At 44.9% G+C, this 19308-nt stretch overlaps 1 protein-coding gene across 4 annotated transcripts in view; it reads left to right on the top strand.

The window, feature by feature from the left end:
- SZT2 (SZT2 subunit of KICSTOR complex) overlaps positions 1-19308 on the top strand; it is a 523775-nt gene that overhangs the window by 101575 nt on the left and 402892 nt on the right. For 3 of the 4 annotated variants that reach the window (XM_033916160.1, XM_033916161.1, XM_033916159.1), the window contains exons 15-19: positions 6768-6973; positions 7058-7294; positions 7634-7712; positions 13016-13069; positions 15739-15830. In XM_033916160.1, the coding sequence (XP_033772051.1) occupies positions 6768-6973; positions 7058-7294; positions 7634-7712; positions 13016-13069; positions 15739-15830 (668 nt within the window). The remainder of the gene's footprint in view (positions 1-6767; positions 6974-7057; positions 7295-7633; positions 7713-13015; positions 13070-15738; positions 15831-19308) is intronic. The other variant, XM_033916162.1, reaches the window with a different exon arrangement.

Below are 19308 nucleotides of genomic sequence, written 5' to 3'. Positions count from 1 at the left end.
GATTGAAGAGTCTATCATAACGTTTTGTCGCTTCAACTCGAGTCGCTTCACAAAGGCGCGCACTAAGGCACACACGCCTTTGCCGTGCGCCTTCGCGCCGAACGGCAGAGCGCCGTTGGCGCTGCTCACTTTAAGTAGTAGGCCCCCGCTGGACTCGGGGGGGGGGGGCGGAGACGGCTCAACGCCCCCGCAGGATCGGGCACCTGCCTCGTTCTCTGCCTGCCCTCTGGATCGCCGGGGAGAGCAAACTGGGCTTGAACAAGCAGCTTCCACGCTGCTCACTTTAAGTAGTAGGCCCCCGCTGGACTCGGGGGGGGGAGGGGGCGGAGACGGCTCAACGCCCCCGCAGGATCGGGCTCCTGCCTTGTTCTCTGCCTGCCCTCTGGATCGCTGGGGAGAGCAAACTGGGCTTGAACAAGCAGCTTCCACGCTGCTCACTTTAAGTAGTAGGCCCCCGCTGGACTCGGGGGGGGGGGGCGGAGACGGCTCAACACCCCCGCAGGATCGGGCTCCTGCCTCGTTCTCTGCCTGCCCTCTGGATCGCCGGGGAGAGCAAACTGGGCTTGAACAAGCAGCTTCCACGCTGCTCACTTTAAGTAGTAGGCCCCCGCTGGACTCGGTGGGGGGGGGCGGAGACGGCTCAACGCCCCCGCAGGATCGGGCTCCTGCCTCGTTCTCTGCCTGCCCTCTGGATCGCCGGGGAGAGCAAACTGGGCTTGAACAAGCAGCTTCCACGCTGCTCACTTTAAGTAGTAGGCCCCCGCTGGACTCGGGGGGGGAGCGGAGACGGCTCAACGCCCCCGCAGGATCGGGCTCCTGCCTCGTTCTCTGCCTGCCCTCTGGATCGCCGGGGAGAGCAAACTGGGCTTGAACAAGCAGCTTCCACGCTGCTCACTTTAAGTAGTAGGCCCCCGCTGGACTCGGAGGGGGGGGGGGGGAGACGGCTCAATGCCCCCGCAGGATCGGGCTCCTGCCTCGTTCTCTGCCTGCCCTCTGGATCGCCGGGGAGAGCAAACTGGGCTATGTTGGTTGTGTCTTCATTTGTAAATACAGATGAAAAGAACATGTTAAGTCTTTCTGCTACTACTTTCTCCTCCTTCACTACTCCCTTCCTGTCTCCCTCGTTCAGCGGTCCCACCTCCTCCCTAGCCGGCAGCTACCCTTTAACATATCTAAAGAACGGTTTGAAATTTCGTGCTTCCCTGGCTAGCCTCTCTTCATACTCTCTTTTGGTTTTTCGAACCACACGGTGAAATTCTTTTTGATACTTCATGTGCTCTTTCCAGTTCCTGTTGGTTTTGTCCTTTTTCCATTTTCTGAATGAATTTTTCTTATTGCCTATCGCTTCCTTCACTATATTAGTTATCCATAGAAACATAGAAAGATGACGGCAGATAAGGGCCATAGCCCATCAAGTCTGCCCACACTATTTACCCACCCTCTTAAGTCTACTGACCCCCTAAAGAATAATTGCAATTATACTGTCACTCTACTGACCCGCTCAGTCAGTCCTAGTGACCCTATCCCTTGGCATGACCTCGTAGGGATCCCACATAGGTATCCCATTTGTTCTTGAAGTCTGAGATGCTGCGTGCCTCGACCACCTGCACTGGAAGCTCGTTCCAATGCTCAATCACTCTCTCCGTGAAGAAGTATTTCCTGGTGTCTCCACGAAACTTCCCTCCCCTGAGCTTGAGCGGATGTCCTCTTGTGGTCGAGGGTCCCCTGAGAAGAAAGATATCATCTTCCACCTCTACCCGTCCCGTGATGTACTTAAATGTCTCAATCATGTCTCCCCTTTCCCTACGCTCCTCGAGAGTGTAGAGCTGCAATTTGCTCAGTCTTTCTTCGTACGGGAGACCATTTAGCCCCGAGACCATCCTGGTGGCCATCCGCTGAACCGATTCAACTCTGAGCACATCCTTACGGTAATGTGGCCTCCAGAATTGAACACAGTATTCCAGATGAGGTCTCACCATGGCTCTGTACAGTGGCATCATGACTTCAGGTTTCCTGTTGACGAAGCTTCTCTTGATACAACCTATCATTTGCCGTGCTTTAGATGAAGCCTTCTCTACTTGAGTGGCTGCTTTCATGTCAGCACTGATGATTACCCCTAAGTCTCGTTCTGCCGTAGTCCTGGCTAAAGTTTCTCCATTCAGGGTGTAAGTTCTGCAAGGATTTCCGTTGCCGAGATGCATGACCTTACATTTCTTGGCGTTGAAGCCCAGCTGCCAGATCAAGGACCAACTTTCTAAAGTACGCAGGTCTTGCTCCATAGCATCCTGAAGATTATAGCCGTTTACTACATTGCATAGTTTGGCGTCATCAGCGAATAAGGTTACCTTGCCTTGGAGCCCTTGAGTCAGATCCCTAATGAATATGTTGAAGAGGAGTGGGCCCAGGACCGAACCCTGTGGCACTCCGCTGGTCACCTCCGACATTTTAGAAAGGGTACCGTTGACCACCACCCTCTGAAGTCTGCCACTAAGCCAATCTTTAACCCATGCAGTTAGAGTCTCTCCTAATCCCATAGATTTCATCTTATTCAGCAGCCTGCGGTGTGGGACGCTGTCAAACGCTTTGCTGAAGTCCAGGTACACGACGTCCAAGGACTCTCCTGAGTCTAGTCTTCTTGTTACCCAGTCAAAGAAGCTTATTAGATTGGACTGGCATGACCTACCCTTGGTGAATCCATGTTGGCTGGGATCCCGGAGATTTCCCTCGTTCAGGATCGTATCTAATTTATACTTAATTAGTGTTTCCATGAGTTTGCACACTATTGAGGTGAGGCTTACCGGTCTATAGTTCGCAGCCTCAGCCTTGCAACCCTTTTTATGTAGAGGAACGACGTTGGCTGTTTTCCAGTCCAACGGAACTTTCCCCGTACTTAGTGAGAGATTGAAGAGCACCGCCAACGGTTCTGCCAGGACATCTCTCAATTCTCTGAGCACTCTTGGGTGTAAATTGTCCGGTCCCATGGCCTTGTTTACCTTTAGCCTTGCCAGTTCGTTGTAGACGGATCTTTTGTTCGACTCTTTTTGCACTCCTTTCTGAATCTGGGGATATACAGGTTTTGTGCTTCACTCACCATGTCCTTGAAAAAAGACCAGGCATGTTCTACCGTTTGCCATTTTTTGGAAGTGTTCCTAAGTTTCTTCCTTACCATTTCCCTCATTGCTTTGTAGTTTCCTTTCCTGAAGTTAAAGGTTGTCGCTATGGTTCTCTTTCCTTTCATTATTCCTACCTCAATCTTGAACTTGATCATATTATGATCGCTGTTTTCCAACGGTCCCACTACTCCCACTTCCTTTGCAGGTCCCCTTAACCCATTTAGGATTAGATCCAGAGTGGCATTTCCTCTCGTTGGTTCTCTAACAAGCTGCTCCATGAAGCAATCTTGTACAGCCTTCAGAAATTCTGTCTCCCTAGCGCATCTTGAGCTTCCAAGACTCCAGTCTATCCCGAGGTAGTTGAAGCCTCCCATAATAACCGTGTTACCGCTTTTGCATTCTCGCTTCATCTCGGCTTCCATTTCTTCATCGATATCGATGGGCGATAGTATAGGCCCATCTTTATTTCAGGCCCTTTCCTTCCTGGTATTTTAACCCATAGCGATTCCAGCTTGTTGGTCGTATCTGATGTGTCCATTCTTGTTGATTGTATGCTTTCTTTTATGTATAGTGCTATTCCACCTCCTTTCTGTCCTGACCTTTCCTGGCGATAGAGCTTGTACCCCAGCAGTGCAGTATCCCATTTGCTTTCCTCATCCCACCATGTTTCAGAGATTCCAATGATGTCTATGTCCTCTGCATTGGCCATGGCTTCTAATTCCCCCATTTTATTTCTTAGGCTCCTTGCATTAGTATATATGCAATTTAGATCCTGGTATTTTGTTGTCTTCATTTCCTTTCTTGTGCTTCGGTCTTTAGTGTCTCCTTATTTGCTACAATCTTTCTAACCTCCTCTTCTGGGTTAGTTGACTCCTATAATTTGTCTTTTGTTTCTTCCCAGCCTTGCTTCCCCTTAGTATCTTCACGGGATACCTTCTTCCGAATCGTCGATGCTTGGTCAACTGTCGGCTTTCCCCTTCCTCTTAGTTTAAAGCCTGTTCTATTCCTCTCTTGACGTTGTTTGCTAGAAGTCTAGTTCCCGCCGCACTCAGGTGCAGTACATCTCTCTTGTAGAAGCTTGCTCTTGCCCCAGAACGTTGTCCAGTTCCTCACGAAGTGGAATCCTTCTTCCTCACACCATTTCCTCATCCACACATTTATTGATTGTAGTTCCTCCTGCCTTTTCACATCTGCCCTGGGTACTGGTAGGATCTCTGAGAACGCTATCTTCTGGATCCTTATCTTCAGCTTCCTTCCCCGAATCTTGAACTGTTCTATCAGTGTGCTTCTTCTGTAATCTCTCCTGCTGACATCGTTTGTCCTGATGTGAATCATTACTGCGGTCTCTTCCGTCTCCGCTCCTTCCAGGATCTTTCCAATTTTGTCCACGATGTCCTTTGTCCTCACTCCTGGGAGGCAGGTCACCAGTCGATCCTCTCTCCCTCCTGCTATGTGGCTGTCCACATGCCTCAGGATCGAGTCTCCCACTAGGATCGCTGACTTTCATAAGAACATAAGCATAAGAACATAAGCAGTGCCTCCGCCGGGTCAGACCATAGGTCCATCCTGCCCAGCAGTCCGCTCCCGCGGCGGCCCAAACAGGTCACGACCTGTCTAAATCACCAGAAGGGGCCCCCATGCCACCTCGGTTTCCTAATTGAGTCCTATCTTCCCATCAAAGTCCTAGCCCTCCGGTCTTGCACCTGCACGACCTGGTTGGGTTTCTACATTTATTTTCTGGTTAGCTTTCTCAGTATCCCACGATCCCTTTATCCCTCAGGAATCCATCCAGTCTCTGTTTGAATCCCTGTACCGTACTCTGCCTGATCACTTCCTCCGGTAGCGCATTCCAAGTGTCCACGACCCTCTGGGTGAAAAAAAACTTCCTTGCATTCGTTCTGAACCTATCTCCCTTCAGTTTCTCCGAGTGCCCCCTCATATCTGTTGTCCCCTTCAGCCTGAAGAATCTGTCCCTATCCACCCTCTCTATGCCCCTCATGATCTTGAATTTTCACTTCTTCAATTTTCACTTCGGTCTCAGGTCAGTGTCCTCGGTGTGCTTCGCTCTTTCTTCTTCTGGGCATCGACTAGCCAATTCCTCCCCCTCATGTGGTAGTCCTCTGTGGGTATCTTCTTTGAGGTCATCTGCTTCTTGTTCTCTCTTCCATGTTGGTATAACTTCATCTTCCATCTGAAGTTCGTTCTCTTCCACCCTTCTCCTGTATGCTTCCTCAATGAATTCCTTGAGTTCCCTGACTTCCTCCTCGATGTGTCTCTCGCTCATTAAGTCTTCAGCTGTCCTGATTGGATCCTCCCTGGTGTAAAGTCCTTCTAGCTCCTGTATTTTGTCCTCTAGACGTTTGACTTCCTTCTTCAAGCTTTTCAGCTCCTGACACCGACCGCATACATATGACAGTCTGTGCAGAACATTGGAAAGCTCATCTTCTGGTTTCTCTTTGCTTCCATTGTTGTTCCTACTTTAAGATAACAGTTAAGATTACGTGTTCCTTCTGTGCCTGTTTCCTTCAGCGCCTGATTCCTGCCTTCTTCTTGTGTGTGCTGTCTTTGCTCTACCTTACCTTACTTTTGCTTGTGTGTTTGCTCCTTCTGTGCCTTCTTCCTTCAGTGCCTGCTTCTTTCCTTTGCTGCCTACTTCTTGTGTGTGCTGCCTTTGCTCTACCTTACCTTACTGTTGCTTGTGTTCGTTTGTTCCTTCTGCGCCTGCTTCTTCCTTAACTTTCAGTCCTTCCCTGGTGCTCTTGGGTGTAATGACTTGGCCCTTCGCAAAGGCCCTTCGCAAAGGCGCTCTCGCTAAGGCGAGCGCCTTTGCTACACACCGAACGGCTGGGCACCGTTGGCTCCTCCTCTTTTAAGGGGGAGTCCGGCGTTGCCTCTGACGCGGTGGGGATGGGCGGAGCGAACTCTCGCTGCTTCTCCGAGCCTTCTGCTTCCTCCTGCCTGCCCTCTCCTGTGCTCGGCCCAACGCTGTTCCTCCTCTCTCCTTGGCACCGGAACAAGGGAATCCTGACGCTGCTCCTTTCCTCTCCTTGGCCGCATGTGCCGCATTGGCTCCTTGAATTCAAAGTTGAGAGAGAAGCAGTTGTGAATTATAGCCCCTCACCCCTCTTAAACCTAGTTAGGAGATAAGCTATCCCCTTCTATCATCCATGTTTCTGTTATAGATAAGAAATCCAAGCCACCTTGAATAATCCAAAATTTTACTAATATCAATGTTTCTTAAGGTGGTCTGCTTTTCAGGATATCCAAATGAAAAGAGGGCTTTGTGTGGTAATGATGCAAATATCTCGTGGATATTTATTGGGGATTTCCTGAAATCAGGTTAGCGTTGGCTTCAGAAACACTGCTCTGGAGGAGGGGGGGAGATGGGGGAGTAGTAGAAAATTCAGATACACGTATGATTTAAAAGAAGTGCTGGAAGGTTCTAGAAGAGGGATGGAGGGCCTGTGTAGGGGGCACTTTGACCACAAACAATAAGAAGATAATGTTCCTGATACTGCAGCTCTTGGCCACAGTATTCACACTATTCAGATAGTTTTCGGCACTATAAAAATAAGAGTTTTGTTTTTTAAAAATGAGAACCGGAGAACCGGCTGTTCATAGCTAATACTCTTTCTGCTTTTTCTAATGGAGCAGATTGTAGAGGAATTAAGGGACCAGATCCTGCAACTTCGCTTTCCAAACAGAGTCCACAGCAAAGAAGTAACACCCAAGGTTAAGCGGAAACTGCTTGGAAGTAGCTCACCTTCCAAGTCGCCACCCCCGGAGGGACCTCATTGTGCTGTATCAAACCGTCCCTGCCTGGTTGTAGTGCAGAAACCTCTGGATAAGCTGCTGATCAGGTGATTTGGGGGCACTGGGTGGCAACACACACCTCGGCTATTTTCTTAGTCCCTATTTTACCAGGATGTGTTTTTATCAATTAGGTATGAAAAGCTGCCCCTGGACTATCGAACTCCCTTCATTCTGAGTCTGGAGAACTTCGGACAGCAGCTGGCAGTTTCAGGGCCCACATCTATGGCAGCCAATCGCTCAGCCTCCTCCACTCTCTCTTCGCTGTCTCGCTACTTCTACCACCAGCGATGGATCTGGTCTGTGCAGTCGGGGCTGGCCCCAAGCATGCCAATCACAGCCGTGGGACAGATATTAGCTACACTCACAGAGTAAGAACTCCTTAGCCGTTCCAGTCACATCTTTGCATAGCTTCACCAATTGCTGTTAGCTATACTCACAGGGACAAAGTCCATAGGTCCATATGCTGATCATAGCCACGGGACAAGCACTAGCCATGTTCTTGGAGAAAAAAGCTCTAGCTCTGCTTTTTACAGTTATGGGGCAGGCAGCAGGCATTCTCACAGAGTCCGAGCCTCTAGCTGCTGATGAAGAGAGTAGGCGATTGATTGTATGAAGTGCAGTAAAATTTTCCTCTGGGCAGTTGGGAGGGTCAGATGACATAGAGGGCCCTAGATTGTCTTGTACTGATTTTGACCATTGTTCTTTAGGATCCGACTGTCAGAAGGATTCCACTTTGCTTCTAGTGCAGAAGGGATTGTTAATATGGTTCTCGAGCTTCCCATTCAGGTAATTCATTTCTCGTCCTCTGACTTGCTGCAAGATAGACCACAACCAGGCTCTGCATAACTCTGTCTTCAGCAATAGAGTATATCTAGCACTGTGCTGTTCTCTGTGGGATGAGGGAATGTGCTTCTAGCACTATGCTGCTCTCTGGATGATGGGTATTTCCCTGTTCTCTGAGGGCAAACATCCATCCGAGGTTGATGTGGATGCTATCTAGCATATATAACAAGTAGAAACTTCTAGCAGCCTCCCTGATCAGCCCAGTCTGGTTGCATTTTTGTGATGTCTATTTAGCCTGTATCAGCCAATATCTTTTCGGTACCTTCCATTGTGAATTTTTCCTCCTTTTTTTCTCATTTTCTTCACAGTTTTTGTTTTCAATGTCTTTCTTTTTATTTAGTTAAGGTTTTGGCTATTCAAGTTTACCCTTTTTTCACATGGTTCTTTAAACTAAACTAAAACTTAAGTTTATAGACCGTGTCTTCTCTATAGAAATAAAGATCGATTCGGTTTACAGTAAATAAAAATAAAAATGAAAAATGGAGGAGAAAAAGATTTTACAGTTTGGAAATAACCAACTTTTTAGATGTTTATGAAATATTTGAAGAGAGCCTCGATCTCTCAGCCACAGAGGAATATTGTTCCATAATTCAGTTAATTTGAAAGATAGAGATTTCCACAATTTGCCAGTAGAGGCTATGCCTTTCAGTAAAGGGAAGGATGATTTAAGTTTTTGTAGTGTTCTAGTCAGGCCAGGTCTTTTAGAATTCCAAGACAGAGGGATTAATAAAGGACAGGTGCTGAACAGGATCTTAAAGATTATACAAGTTCATTTTAGGCCTAAGTGCTGACCTGGGATAGGCATGTGGGATCTCTTAGGGAGAGGAGGAGATGGTGAATGCTATGGATGGACAGACTGCATGGAATTAAATTTGAAAACAGTTCCAATTTTTAACGTCTGGACTTCATGCATTTTACGTTACTGGCCTCCATCCCTCATCGATTTCCTTCTCGTATACTTTCCCCCACCTATAGCCGAAGACTCTCTTACTTCTGCAATTGCTTCTTTTCGACTTTTGTACCTCGATTGGTAATCCCATCTTCTTTAGCAACTCTCTAGACCAGCATAGGAATCTTACAAGCAAGTTATATCTCATCATGACCAGCAGGTGGAGACTGAAACAAAACTCTGGAATAGTACATAATAGGTGTCTCTCCCTATTCCAATCAGTCTTCTTTCAGTCTCCAGCAGGTGTGAGTGAGCTTGTACCCATCTCCCTTGGTAGAGCTGTTGGAATTTGTGTAGGGATCCTAGTCCCTGTTTTTGTGCCGGATTGAGCTTGGGTGGGCCCTATTTTGAGGTCCATCCGACCTCGGGGGTGTCACACACGGCAGGTCTCATGCTGGGTCCCTCCCCCCTTTTCTTCCAACTCCCCAATATTTTTGTCCCTAGTTCAGGTAAGGCATACTGCTTTGAGAGCCAAGTGGAATCTGTTCTGTGAAAAAAAAAAAAAATCCTGAGGTAATGCTGGTCTGAAATTTGCTGTAAATTACTGTATTTTTCATCTGACCAGCACTTTTCTTTAGTTAGGTCGCATATGGAGCAATGAGCACTTTACAAGGGAAAAAGTGCTCATTGTGCTCCAGATGCAAGGCACTCGCAGCCAGCCTTTGGAAGTGGTATATGGGCCGGTGCGGTGGAAGAGCCTCGTCGGCAGCGGGTGCCAGCGTCCAGGGCTCCCCGCTGCTAGTGCCTCACGAGTCGGCAGATGTTAGCAGGGAAGCCCAGTCTTCCCCCACCGCCCACGGAGGGATTTCCTCAGCCGCCAATGGTAAGGGTAAAAAGGATTCCTTTACCGCTGAAGCAGCTGGGGATTCCCTCATAGCTGATGCCGGCTTGCCTGCTTTAGTGGCTGGGACAGTTCAGGCTTCCAGCCGCTACTGGCCCTGAAGGGGTTATTTTTGGTGGGATCTGTGCCAGTTTTGGTGGCAGACCCCTCCATCTTGTCTGCAACCTCAGGTGACCTACCTCCTGTTTTGGAAAGACAGGGGCAGATTTCTGCTGGGTCCCCTGCTATGGCAGGGAGTTCTATGGGGTTTTTCCCCCTGATCTAATTTTTGCTTTGTGCAGAGCCTATTTTCAGGCGGCTGGGGGTCCCGCATGTGCCCAGGGGGGTTTGGGGGGGTTCCCTCTGCACCCCCTGTGGATATGCCTCCCTCTACGCTTTTGACATTCCTTCTTCCTCCTCCCTTGTCCAAGCACCCGCAGGTGGCTTTGAACGAGGATTTGTGGTCGGAGGAGCATGTCGGCCTGGATGAGGACCTGGACCCTTTTGAGGAATTCCAGGATCATCTCGAGGGGATGGCTGCTGGTGACAGGGCGTCTGGTTTCCTGTCTTCTGGTGAGGAGATGTCCGTGGTGCGCCTTTTTCAGAGGGATGAGCTGCCAGACCTGATTCAGCAGATCCCCTCGGTTCTGAGTTTTGAAGAGGCGCCACCAGAGGTGCTCCGCATGTGGGGGGATCCTCTTAGGGGGATCCACGCTGCTTCCCACTCTTTTCCTATGCATCAGGATATTTGGGATCTCGTCCTGGTGTAATGGAATATGCCAGAGGCGCCATTTCGGTTTATGCGTTCCATGGCTTGTTTGTATCCCATCCCAGAGGGAGATAGGGCTATCTTGAAGTAACCAGTAGTGGACGCGGTGGTCTCAGTGATTGCTAAGCGGCATACCGTGCCTGTCGAGGGCGGTTCTGCCTTACAGGACTCTGAAAAGCATAAGTTGGAGACCATTCTTAAACAGAATTTTGATGTCTCTGCCTTGGGGGTCCAGGTGGCTATTTGTGGGGGGCTGGTGGCTCGGGCCGTTTTTCGGTAGGCTGAGCGTGTCCTGGATCATGAGTCTGATGACTGGTCCTTGGTGGATCAGGAGGTGGCGAAGATTGAGATGGCTGCCTCGTTCCTTTTGGATGCCCTCTATGACTTGGTGCGGACGTCTGCCAAGTGTATGGCTTTTGGAGTGGCCGCGCATCGTACCTTATGGCTTTGTGCTTGGTCGGAGGATGCAGCGTCCAAAACTAAACTCACCAAATTTTCCTTTTGGAGGTCTTTTTTGTTTGGCGAGGATTTGGAAAAGTGAAGCTGTACTGGTCTGGAGAGGTGCTAAAGAAGGAGAAATTAGGTTCTTACTTGCTAATTTTCTCTCTTTTAGACTCTCCAGACCGGTACAGCACTCCACTCTATCTGTTGTTCTTATGGTTTTTCGCGTGAAGAGTGAGTTGTTTCTGTGAGTTCTAGTATTTTTCTAGGGCCAGGGAGATCAAAAGAACAGCGGTTTTGGCACAGCTGGCGAGCTGTGGGGACCTTTACTGAAGGGGCCTTATCTATACATCTTCCAACAGTATTGCTCTGTTTGTTGTTGCTTCTGTTCGGAGCGTTGTTACAGTTATTTAGAAGCGATTGATTGTTCTATGCTCCGGAAGATTGTGCTGACAGGTTTGAGAAGCCTCTGTCGCCTTGTTAAATTACTGTTTTTGGCAATCTCCGCTCCTGTGAAGGTGGCGAAATGGAGCTCTGTCGAGTGGTGATATTAATTCTTGTGTGGCAGTATATCTCTCCAACAAGATTTAGCTAAGTACTCCTTTGTGAATAACAGTTCTGGATGAATTTTCCAATGAATTAAGTGGTGTTATGAATTGTAATGAGGAAGTGTGAACTTTATACAGGATATGTATTACTCTTGATTCAAGTTGTGGTCTTGGATATCTGTTTCTCTACGAATTTTCCATAAACTTTTTTAACTTGTGGGTTTCAGCATTAACTTTTTCAATATTTCTTCATGAACTTTTAAAATATCTTTATGCACTTTTGCTATAATCAAGTGACACTATGAAATTTCAGTGTGATGCAGTGGAGTATGACAATTTTAGTATGAATTTTTTGTGAGCACTTTGCACTTTATATTTCAATTATTTTTGATATTGTGACGATTCTTAGGAGTGTATTTATTCTATATATATTTTTTCCCCTGGTGTGAATGTTTGATCTTGATTTAGATGGGATTTTGATTAGATTGATTACACTAAATAGGACTAAATGAAGTATGAGGCAGTTCTCTGGTGCTGGTCACTTATGAGTTATTGCCCGAGCCCATAATCCCTCATTTGCATGCCAAGGGCTCATACTGATGTCCATTATTTAAAGAATTTTTGGAATAATTTTGCATTTTTCCAAGTTCAAACATTCTCCCCGAGGGATTAAGAGAGTTAGCCAATTATAGATTGGATTCTAGACTGTTACACTTAGCAATGTTTTATTTCTGCTTGACTATTCGGCAGACTGAAGTTGGATAGGGAAGCATAGCTATTTCTACTACAGCCAAAAGATTTTGTCTCGGTCTCCACCTGCTGGTCATGATGAGCTATTACCCATCAGTGAAGCTGTACCGTCTGGAGAGTCTAAAAGAAGGAAAATTAACAGGTAAGAACCTAATTTCTCCTTCTGTTATGTCCCTTCCAGATTCCATACGTTAGAATTTCAGTCCTCCACCTCCCCAAATTGCTATTTTTTATTTTCAGATTTTGTTTATTTTTGTAAAGGTTAGGACTGTAAACCAGGCATGGATGTTATTTAAAAATACCATCATGGAAGCCCAGACCAGATGCATTCCACATATCAGCAAAGGTGGAAAGAAGAGGGAAATGAGAGCCGGTGTGGTTAAAAGGTGAAGTGAAAAAGGCTATTAGAGCCAAAAAACATCCTTTAAAGAATGGAAAAAGGATCTGAATGAAGAATATAAGAAGAAACACAAGCACTGGCAAGTTAGATGCAAAGCATTGATAAAGAAAGCTAAGAAAGAATATGAAGAGAAACTTGCAAAAGAGGCAAAAACTCTGTCAATAATTACTAAGACTAGGAGACACTTGATAAAATTGCAGGGAAATACTTTTAAAACCAATAGGATGAATTTTTTTTCACTCGGAGCATAGTTAAGCTCTGGAACGCATTGCCAGAGGATGTGGTAAGAGCGGATAGTGTAGCTGGTTTTAAGAAAGGTTTGGACAATTTCCTGGAGGAAAAGTCTATAGTCTGTTATTAAGACATGGAGGCAGCCTCTGCTTGCCCTGGATTGGTAACATGGAATATTGATACTCCTTGGGTTTTGGCCAAGTACTAGTGACCTGGATTGACCGCTGTGAGAACGGGCTACTGGGCTTGATGAACCATTGGTCTGATCCAGTAAGGCTATTCTTATGTTCTTATGAATCGCCTGCCTTTTTTCTGCCTCGGTTTTGTTCTCCTTACAGGACGAAGTATCCTCCAGCCAGCAGATGGATCCTGTAAGGGAATTTCACTCTTATGTGAGTAAAATTGTTGCTGATGGCAGGTTTCCATTGTGTGCTTGTTAATTTTACGTTGTTCCTAACTGTTCTCTGTGTTGCCTGTTGGCTGTTTATTAAAAATGTTATTATGTCTTGCAGAACCATACTTATGTTTCTGGGGTATTTCCCCCGTACCTTCTCCTTTGTTATTGCCTTGTTCCTGTGTGGTTGCTTAGCTTTTTGGGGCTCTCTCTCTCTCTCTCAGTAGTAGTAGGAGCACATAGTGAGAAAAGTAAATTTCTGCAAGTTCTGGATTGTGGGAATGGATTGGATGCTTTGCATATAGAATCCTCCAATGACTTCCAGAAAGAAGATTATGAAGGTAAAAACCTAATCTTCCAGTAGCATGTATGAGTTAAACTCTATGTAGCAATATGCTGCTTGTAACCCGCCTAGAACTCCAATAAGAATTGCCGTTGCTGGATCAGACCAGTGGTCCATCGTGCTCAGCAGTCCGCTCATGCGGCGGCCCTTAGGTCAAAGACCAATGCCTTAACTGAGTCTAGCCTTACCTGCGTACGTTCTGGTTCAGCAGGAATTTGTCTAACTTTGTCTTGCATACCTGGTTGAAGAAGAACTTCCTTACGTTTGTACGGAATCTATTCCCTTTTAAGTTTAGAAAGTGCCCTCTCGTTCTCTCTATCTTGGAGAGAGGGTGAACAACCTGTCTTTATCTGCTAAGTCTATTCCCTTCATTATCTTGAATGATACAATCAAGTCCCCTCTCAGTCTCCTCTTTTCAAGGGAAAAGAGGCCCAGTTTCTCTAATCTCTCACTGTACGGCAACTCCTCCAGTCCCTTAACCATTTTAGTTGCTCTTCTCTGGACCCTTTTGAGTAGTACTGTGTCCTCCTTCATGTATGGCGACCAGTGCTGGACACAGTATTCCAGGTGAGGGTGTACCATAGCCCGGTACAGCGGCATGATAACATTCTGTTCGCTCTTTTCGCCACCACTGGACATTGCGCAGGCCTGCATTGACTTGTCGACCAGTACTCTCAAGTCTCTTTCCTGGGAGGTCTCTCCAAGTACTGCACCAGACATCCTGTATAAGATTTTTGTTACCGACATGCATCACCTTACACTTATCCACGTTAAACCTCATTTGCCATGTCGCAGCCCATTTCTCGAGCATGTTTATGTCACGTTGCAGGTCTTCGCAGACCTCCTGCGTCTTCAGTACTCTGAATAACTTTGTATCATCTGCAAATTTAATCATCTCACTCGTTATACCAATTTCCAGGTTATTTATAAATATGTTAAAGATCACAGGTCCAAGCACCGAACCCTGTGGCACTCCACTCGTGATGCTTTTCCAGTCCGAGTATTGTACATTTATCCCCACTCTCTGTTTCCTATCCTCCAGCCAGTTTCACCCTCGATTCCATGGCTCGCAATTTTTTGAATTAGCCGTTCATGCGGAACCTTGTCGAACGCCTTCTGAAAATTCAGATATACGATGTCGACCTGGTCACACTTGTCTATCTACTTGTTTACTCCCTCGAAGAAGTGCAGCAAGTTCGTTAAGCAAGATCTTCCTTTGCTGAAGCCGTGATGGCTGGTCCTCATCAGATTGTGTCTGTCAAGGTGATCGATGATGCAGGCCTTTAACAGTGCCTCTACCATCTTTCCCGGTACCAAGGTTAGATTGACCGGTCTGTAGTTTCCCGGATCTCTCCTCAAACCTTTCTTGAAGATCGGCGTAACATTCGCCACTTTCCAGTTTTCCGGAATCCTTTCTGATTTGATCGACAGATTAGCTATTAGTTGAAGCAGTTCAGCTATAGCCTCTTTCAGTTCCTTGATTACCCTCGGATGGATGTCATCTGGTCCTGGAGATTTATCATTTTTAAGCCTATCAATCTGCTTGCAAAGATTTGGTGGGATATAAGATTGTACATAAGAAAAGTCAGGAAATCATACTAAACCAGGTAAGGGAAAGAGCCTCCCAGCACTCCCTCTCGAATAGTGGAGACAACATAGGGTAGTGGGCCCTTATGAATGTGCATATTTTGGCTTCATCCAGACACCCAAGTACTGTATTTCAAACCCTCCGTTACCCCGTGAAAAGGGAAGCAAGACTGCAATATTTGTAACGTAAGACTGCCTCTGTTAAGGTTAAGCGCCTGTGTCTTTCCCATGTTTGCCTTAGAACTCGATACTTCTGAGTAAGCCCAAAGTTTTGTCAACAAATTGGGTAGTGCTGCCTATGTCTAGTAGCGCTATGGAAGTAATGATTGCTTCTAGCAGCACAGAGTCCCTAAGAAGTTGCTGAGAGAATGGTAGTGTCTTGAGTTTGAAGGGCAGCATGATGGAGTTAGGTATATAGAGCATGGCCTGGATATATAGGCGAATGTTTCCAGGAGCACAGTACTCCCACCATCATGTGGCATCATGCCCTAGGTATTGAAGAACAGCCCCTCCAGCAGTACAAGGTCTTTAAACTGTGCAGGGAGGGCAGAGTATGCCATGGATGTGAACGATGGTACTTTCAACACTATAGTATCTCTAAAACTGTGCTGGGGTGCTGAGAGATGGCTTGTATTCTGCTCGGGATGGACAATGGCTCTGTAGCAGGCTGAACTTTTGACTTGTGTCTGTGTGGAGAGTTGATCTTTGCCAATGTTTCTTGTATTTTTGGGTTGCAGATTGCATCTATGTGTGAGAACAGGACTGAAAAGCACAGCTGTATTGTCCAGTACATTCTTTTCCCACCTCATGCGACCTCCACCAAAGACAGGTAAATGTAACAGCTTCCTAGTTTCTCACTTTTCAAATGTTGTTTTATGGTTTTCATATGTTATTAATGGAAGGTTAATACCACATAAAATCACAGTGTTGACTTAACTATAATTTTTTTTATTTATAAATTTTATATAATTTTTCTTTTTTTCCAAATCTTTATTCCTTTTAACATATACATCAAGTGTACAATAAATATAGCTCATCATATTACATTATCACTTGAAATTCCATAACAATATATTTCAAAAAAATTTTAATCCCACATTCTTTCATATCTATACATATATATTATACTTCCTATGTGTATTATTCACTTAAAATATGCAAATATTTATTTAAATTATCATAACCCTCCCATCCACCCCCACTCCTTCAAATTATCACATAAGGAAAAAGAATAGTAAATTAACCTTAATCATTATAATAATCTATTATTGGCCTCCACACATCCTGAAACCTTTTAAAATGTCCATTTTGTACTGCAAGTAGTCGTTCCATTTTGTATAGATGACGTACCGAGTTCCACCAGAAGCTGTAATTTAGTTTAGAACAATTCTTCCAATTAAACGTTATTTGCTGGATCCCCACACCGGTAAGGATCATCAGAAGCTTATTATTTGCTGCAGATATTTGGCATTTAGCTCTCATACACATTCCAAAAATAACCATATCATAGGACAATGCCACATGATTTTCCATCATTAGGTTAACTTGATCCCAGATTGATAACCAAAATGCCTGACAATATGGACAATAAAATAAAAGATGATCCAGAGTTCCAACTTCAATTTTACAATGCCAGCACCTATTAGACTTAGAGCAATCTAATTTTTGTAATCTAGGAGGGGTCCAGAATGCTCTATGCAACAAGAAGAACCATGTTTGCCTAATAGATGCCGACATCGTACCTTTAATTCTCCAAGACCAAATACGTGGCCATTGAGATGCATTAATCTGATACTTAATCTCAATGCTCCAAATATCTCTTAATCCATTTTTAGGTTTCTTATTCAAATAATTAGATAAAATTTTATACCACTTTGCGGCTTGGTGTCCCAGAAAATCTGCCTGGAAACATAGGAATTCTAAGCTATAATGATCATGTAAAGATTTCCATTCAGGGAACCCTACCTGAATAGCCTGCTTCAACTGCAACCATTTATAACTTTGTTTTTTATTGAGACCATATTTATGTTGCAATTGTGAAAAATCAAGCAGTTTACCATTATGAATAACTTCATTTAAGGATCTTATATCTACTTTAATCCAATCCTTCCAGACAACCTTAAACCCGCCTATTTGTATCTTGGAATTTACCCAAATAGATTGATGTGTAGATTTTCCAATAGACTCAGGAGTTAATTTGTCTACAAATCTTAATGTTTTCCAAGTATCCATTAATACTCTATTGTCCTTACGTACTCTAGGCATCTTTACACTGAGCAGAAGATCAAGTCTAAGTGGGAATATAAGCGACCTCTCAACCCATAACCAGTCTGGCAGTTGTTCCAAAAGCTCTGGGAGGACCCAATACATACCTTGGCGCATGATATAGGATTGGTGATACCTATAAAAATTGGGGAACTTTACCCCACCCTCCTTAATTGGCCTTTGTAGAGACACTAGAGCAACTCTTGCAATTTTACCCAGCCAAATAAATTTAACCAGAATACTATTTAACTTTTTATAGAAAGACCCCTGTAAAAACACTGGTATCATGCCCAATTGGTAACAGACCACAGGCAGAATCATCATTTTAACAGTTTGAACTCTTCCCCACCATGACAAATGCAAAGGATTCCATTGCTCACACAACTCAGTTACTTTTTGTAATAAAAATTTTTCATTTACTCTCATTGTCTCTTCAAGTGTATTTTTCAACCAAATACCTAAGTATTTTATTCCATCCTCTTTCCAAATAAAAGGAAAAGAATCAAATATACCTTTTGTACAATACACATTTAAAGGTAAAATTTCTGATTTAGTCCAATTTATTTTGTATCCTGAGAATTTTCCAAATGTATCAATTACTTCAAGTAGACATGGAATTGTTGTTTCCGGATTTCTCAAATGAAGCAAAATATCATCTGCATAAGCGGATACTTTATAATCCACTCCCGCACATGGAATACCCTGTATGTCCTTTGCCTGTTGAATAGCTAATAACAAGGGTTCAAGAACTATATCAAAAAGCAAAGGAGATAATGGACAACCCTGCCTAACTCCCCTCTGCAATTTAAAAGCATCCGAAAAATTATTATTTATATATAAACGAGCAGTTGGGGAGCTATACAGTGCATGAATCATTTGTATAAATCCGGATCCAATACCAAACCACTCCATAGCTTGATACATGAAATTCCATTCCACACGATCAAAAGCCTTCTCAGCATCTAATGACACTGAAAAAGCCGGATCATTAATTTGTTTTGTTAAATACATCTGAAATGCCAATCTAGTGTTATTGGAAGAGTGTCTTTGAGCAACAAATCCAGTTTGATGCATACCTATTATATGTGGAAGAGCTTTAGCCAATCTTAATGCTAAAATCTTAGCTAATAATTTACCATCTACATTTATTAAAGATATAGGCCTGTAGTTTGAAACCAATGTTGGATCTTTATTTGGCTGTGGCAAAACAATAGTTAAAGATTCTGCCATAGTGCCTGATATACAACCTTTATTCAGTTGATCCTGATATAATTTTAATAAATAAGGTAAAAGGGAAATTTGAAATTCTTTATAAAACTCTACCGTAAATCCATCTCCACCTGGAGCGGTCCCAACTCTAAGGGATTTCAATGAGGCACCAAAGGTACTGGCAAAAAAGCAAGCAGTACCGGTGCAGCCTCTGGATGAAAAAATTGCAGCCATACTGCAAGTCCAGTTAAGGGAGCAATTACAACATATATTCCCTGCCTTGCTGACACCGGCTCCCCCGGTGCCGGTCTGGTCTGAGCCTTTGACATCGGCATCGACCCTTACGGCACCGGTTCACTCTACCTCTTTGGTGCCAATGCTGGCCCTTTTAGCTGAGCCTCATCAAAGGGTTGTTTTGGTACTGCCTGGCCTAGGGTTGATGTTGGAGCCAGTTCAACATCGTTCTTCTTCCCATACCTCCCCTGACGCGATGTCGGTCAGATCGGGGAAATCGGTGCGGAAGACCAGAAATATTGAGTCCTCGACTCCGGATTCTCGGGGTCGATTACCACTGATGCGGGACCCAGATCTCTGGATGATTCTGAAGAGCCTCTTGTGACAGAGAATGAGGCTTCTTCTGATGAAGATCCTTCTTCTCAAGAGCCTTTTCTTAAACCAGAACAGACTTCGTTTTCAAAGTTTTTGAGGGAAATATTAGAGACACTTTCCATCCCTCTAGAATCTGATTCCAAAAAATTTAAAGCATTTTTAGATGCATTGGATTTTGATCAGCCTCCTAAGGAGTTCCTCAAGCTCCCCCTTCATGACATTTT

Source organism: Geotrypetes seraphini, chromosome 12 (genome assembly GCF_902459505.1).
Source record: "Geotrypetes seraphini chromosome 12, aGeoSer1.1, whole genome shotgun sequence".
Taxonomy (NCBI): domain Eukaryota; kingdom Metazoa; phylum Chordata; class Amphibia; order Gymnophiona; family Dermophiidae; genus Geotrypetes; species Geotrypetes seraphini.
This window is presented reverse-complemented; position numbering and strand designations above follow the sequence as displayed.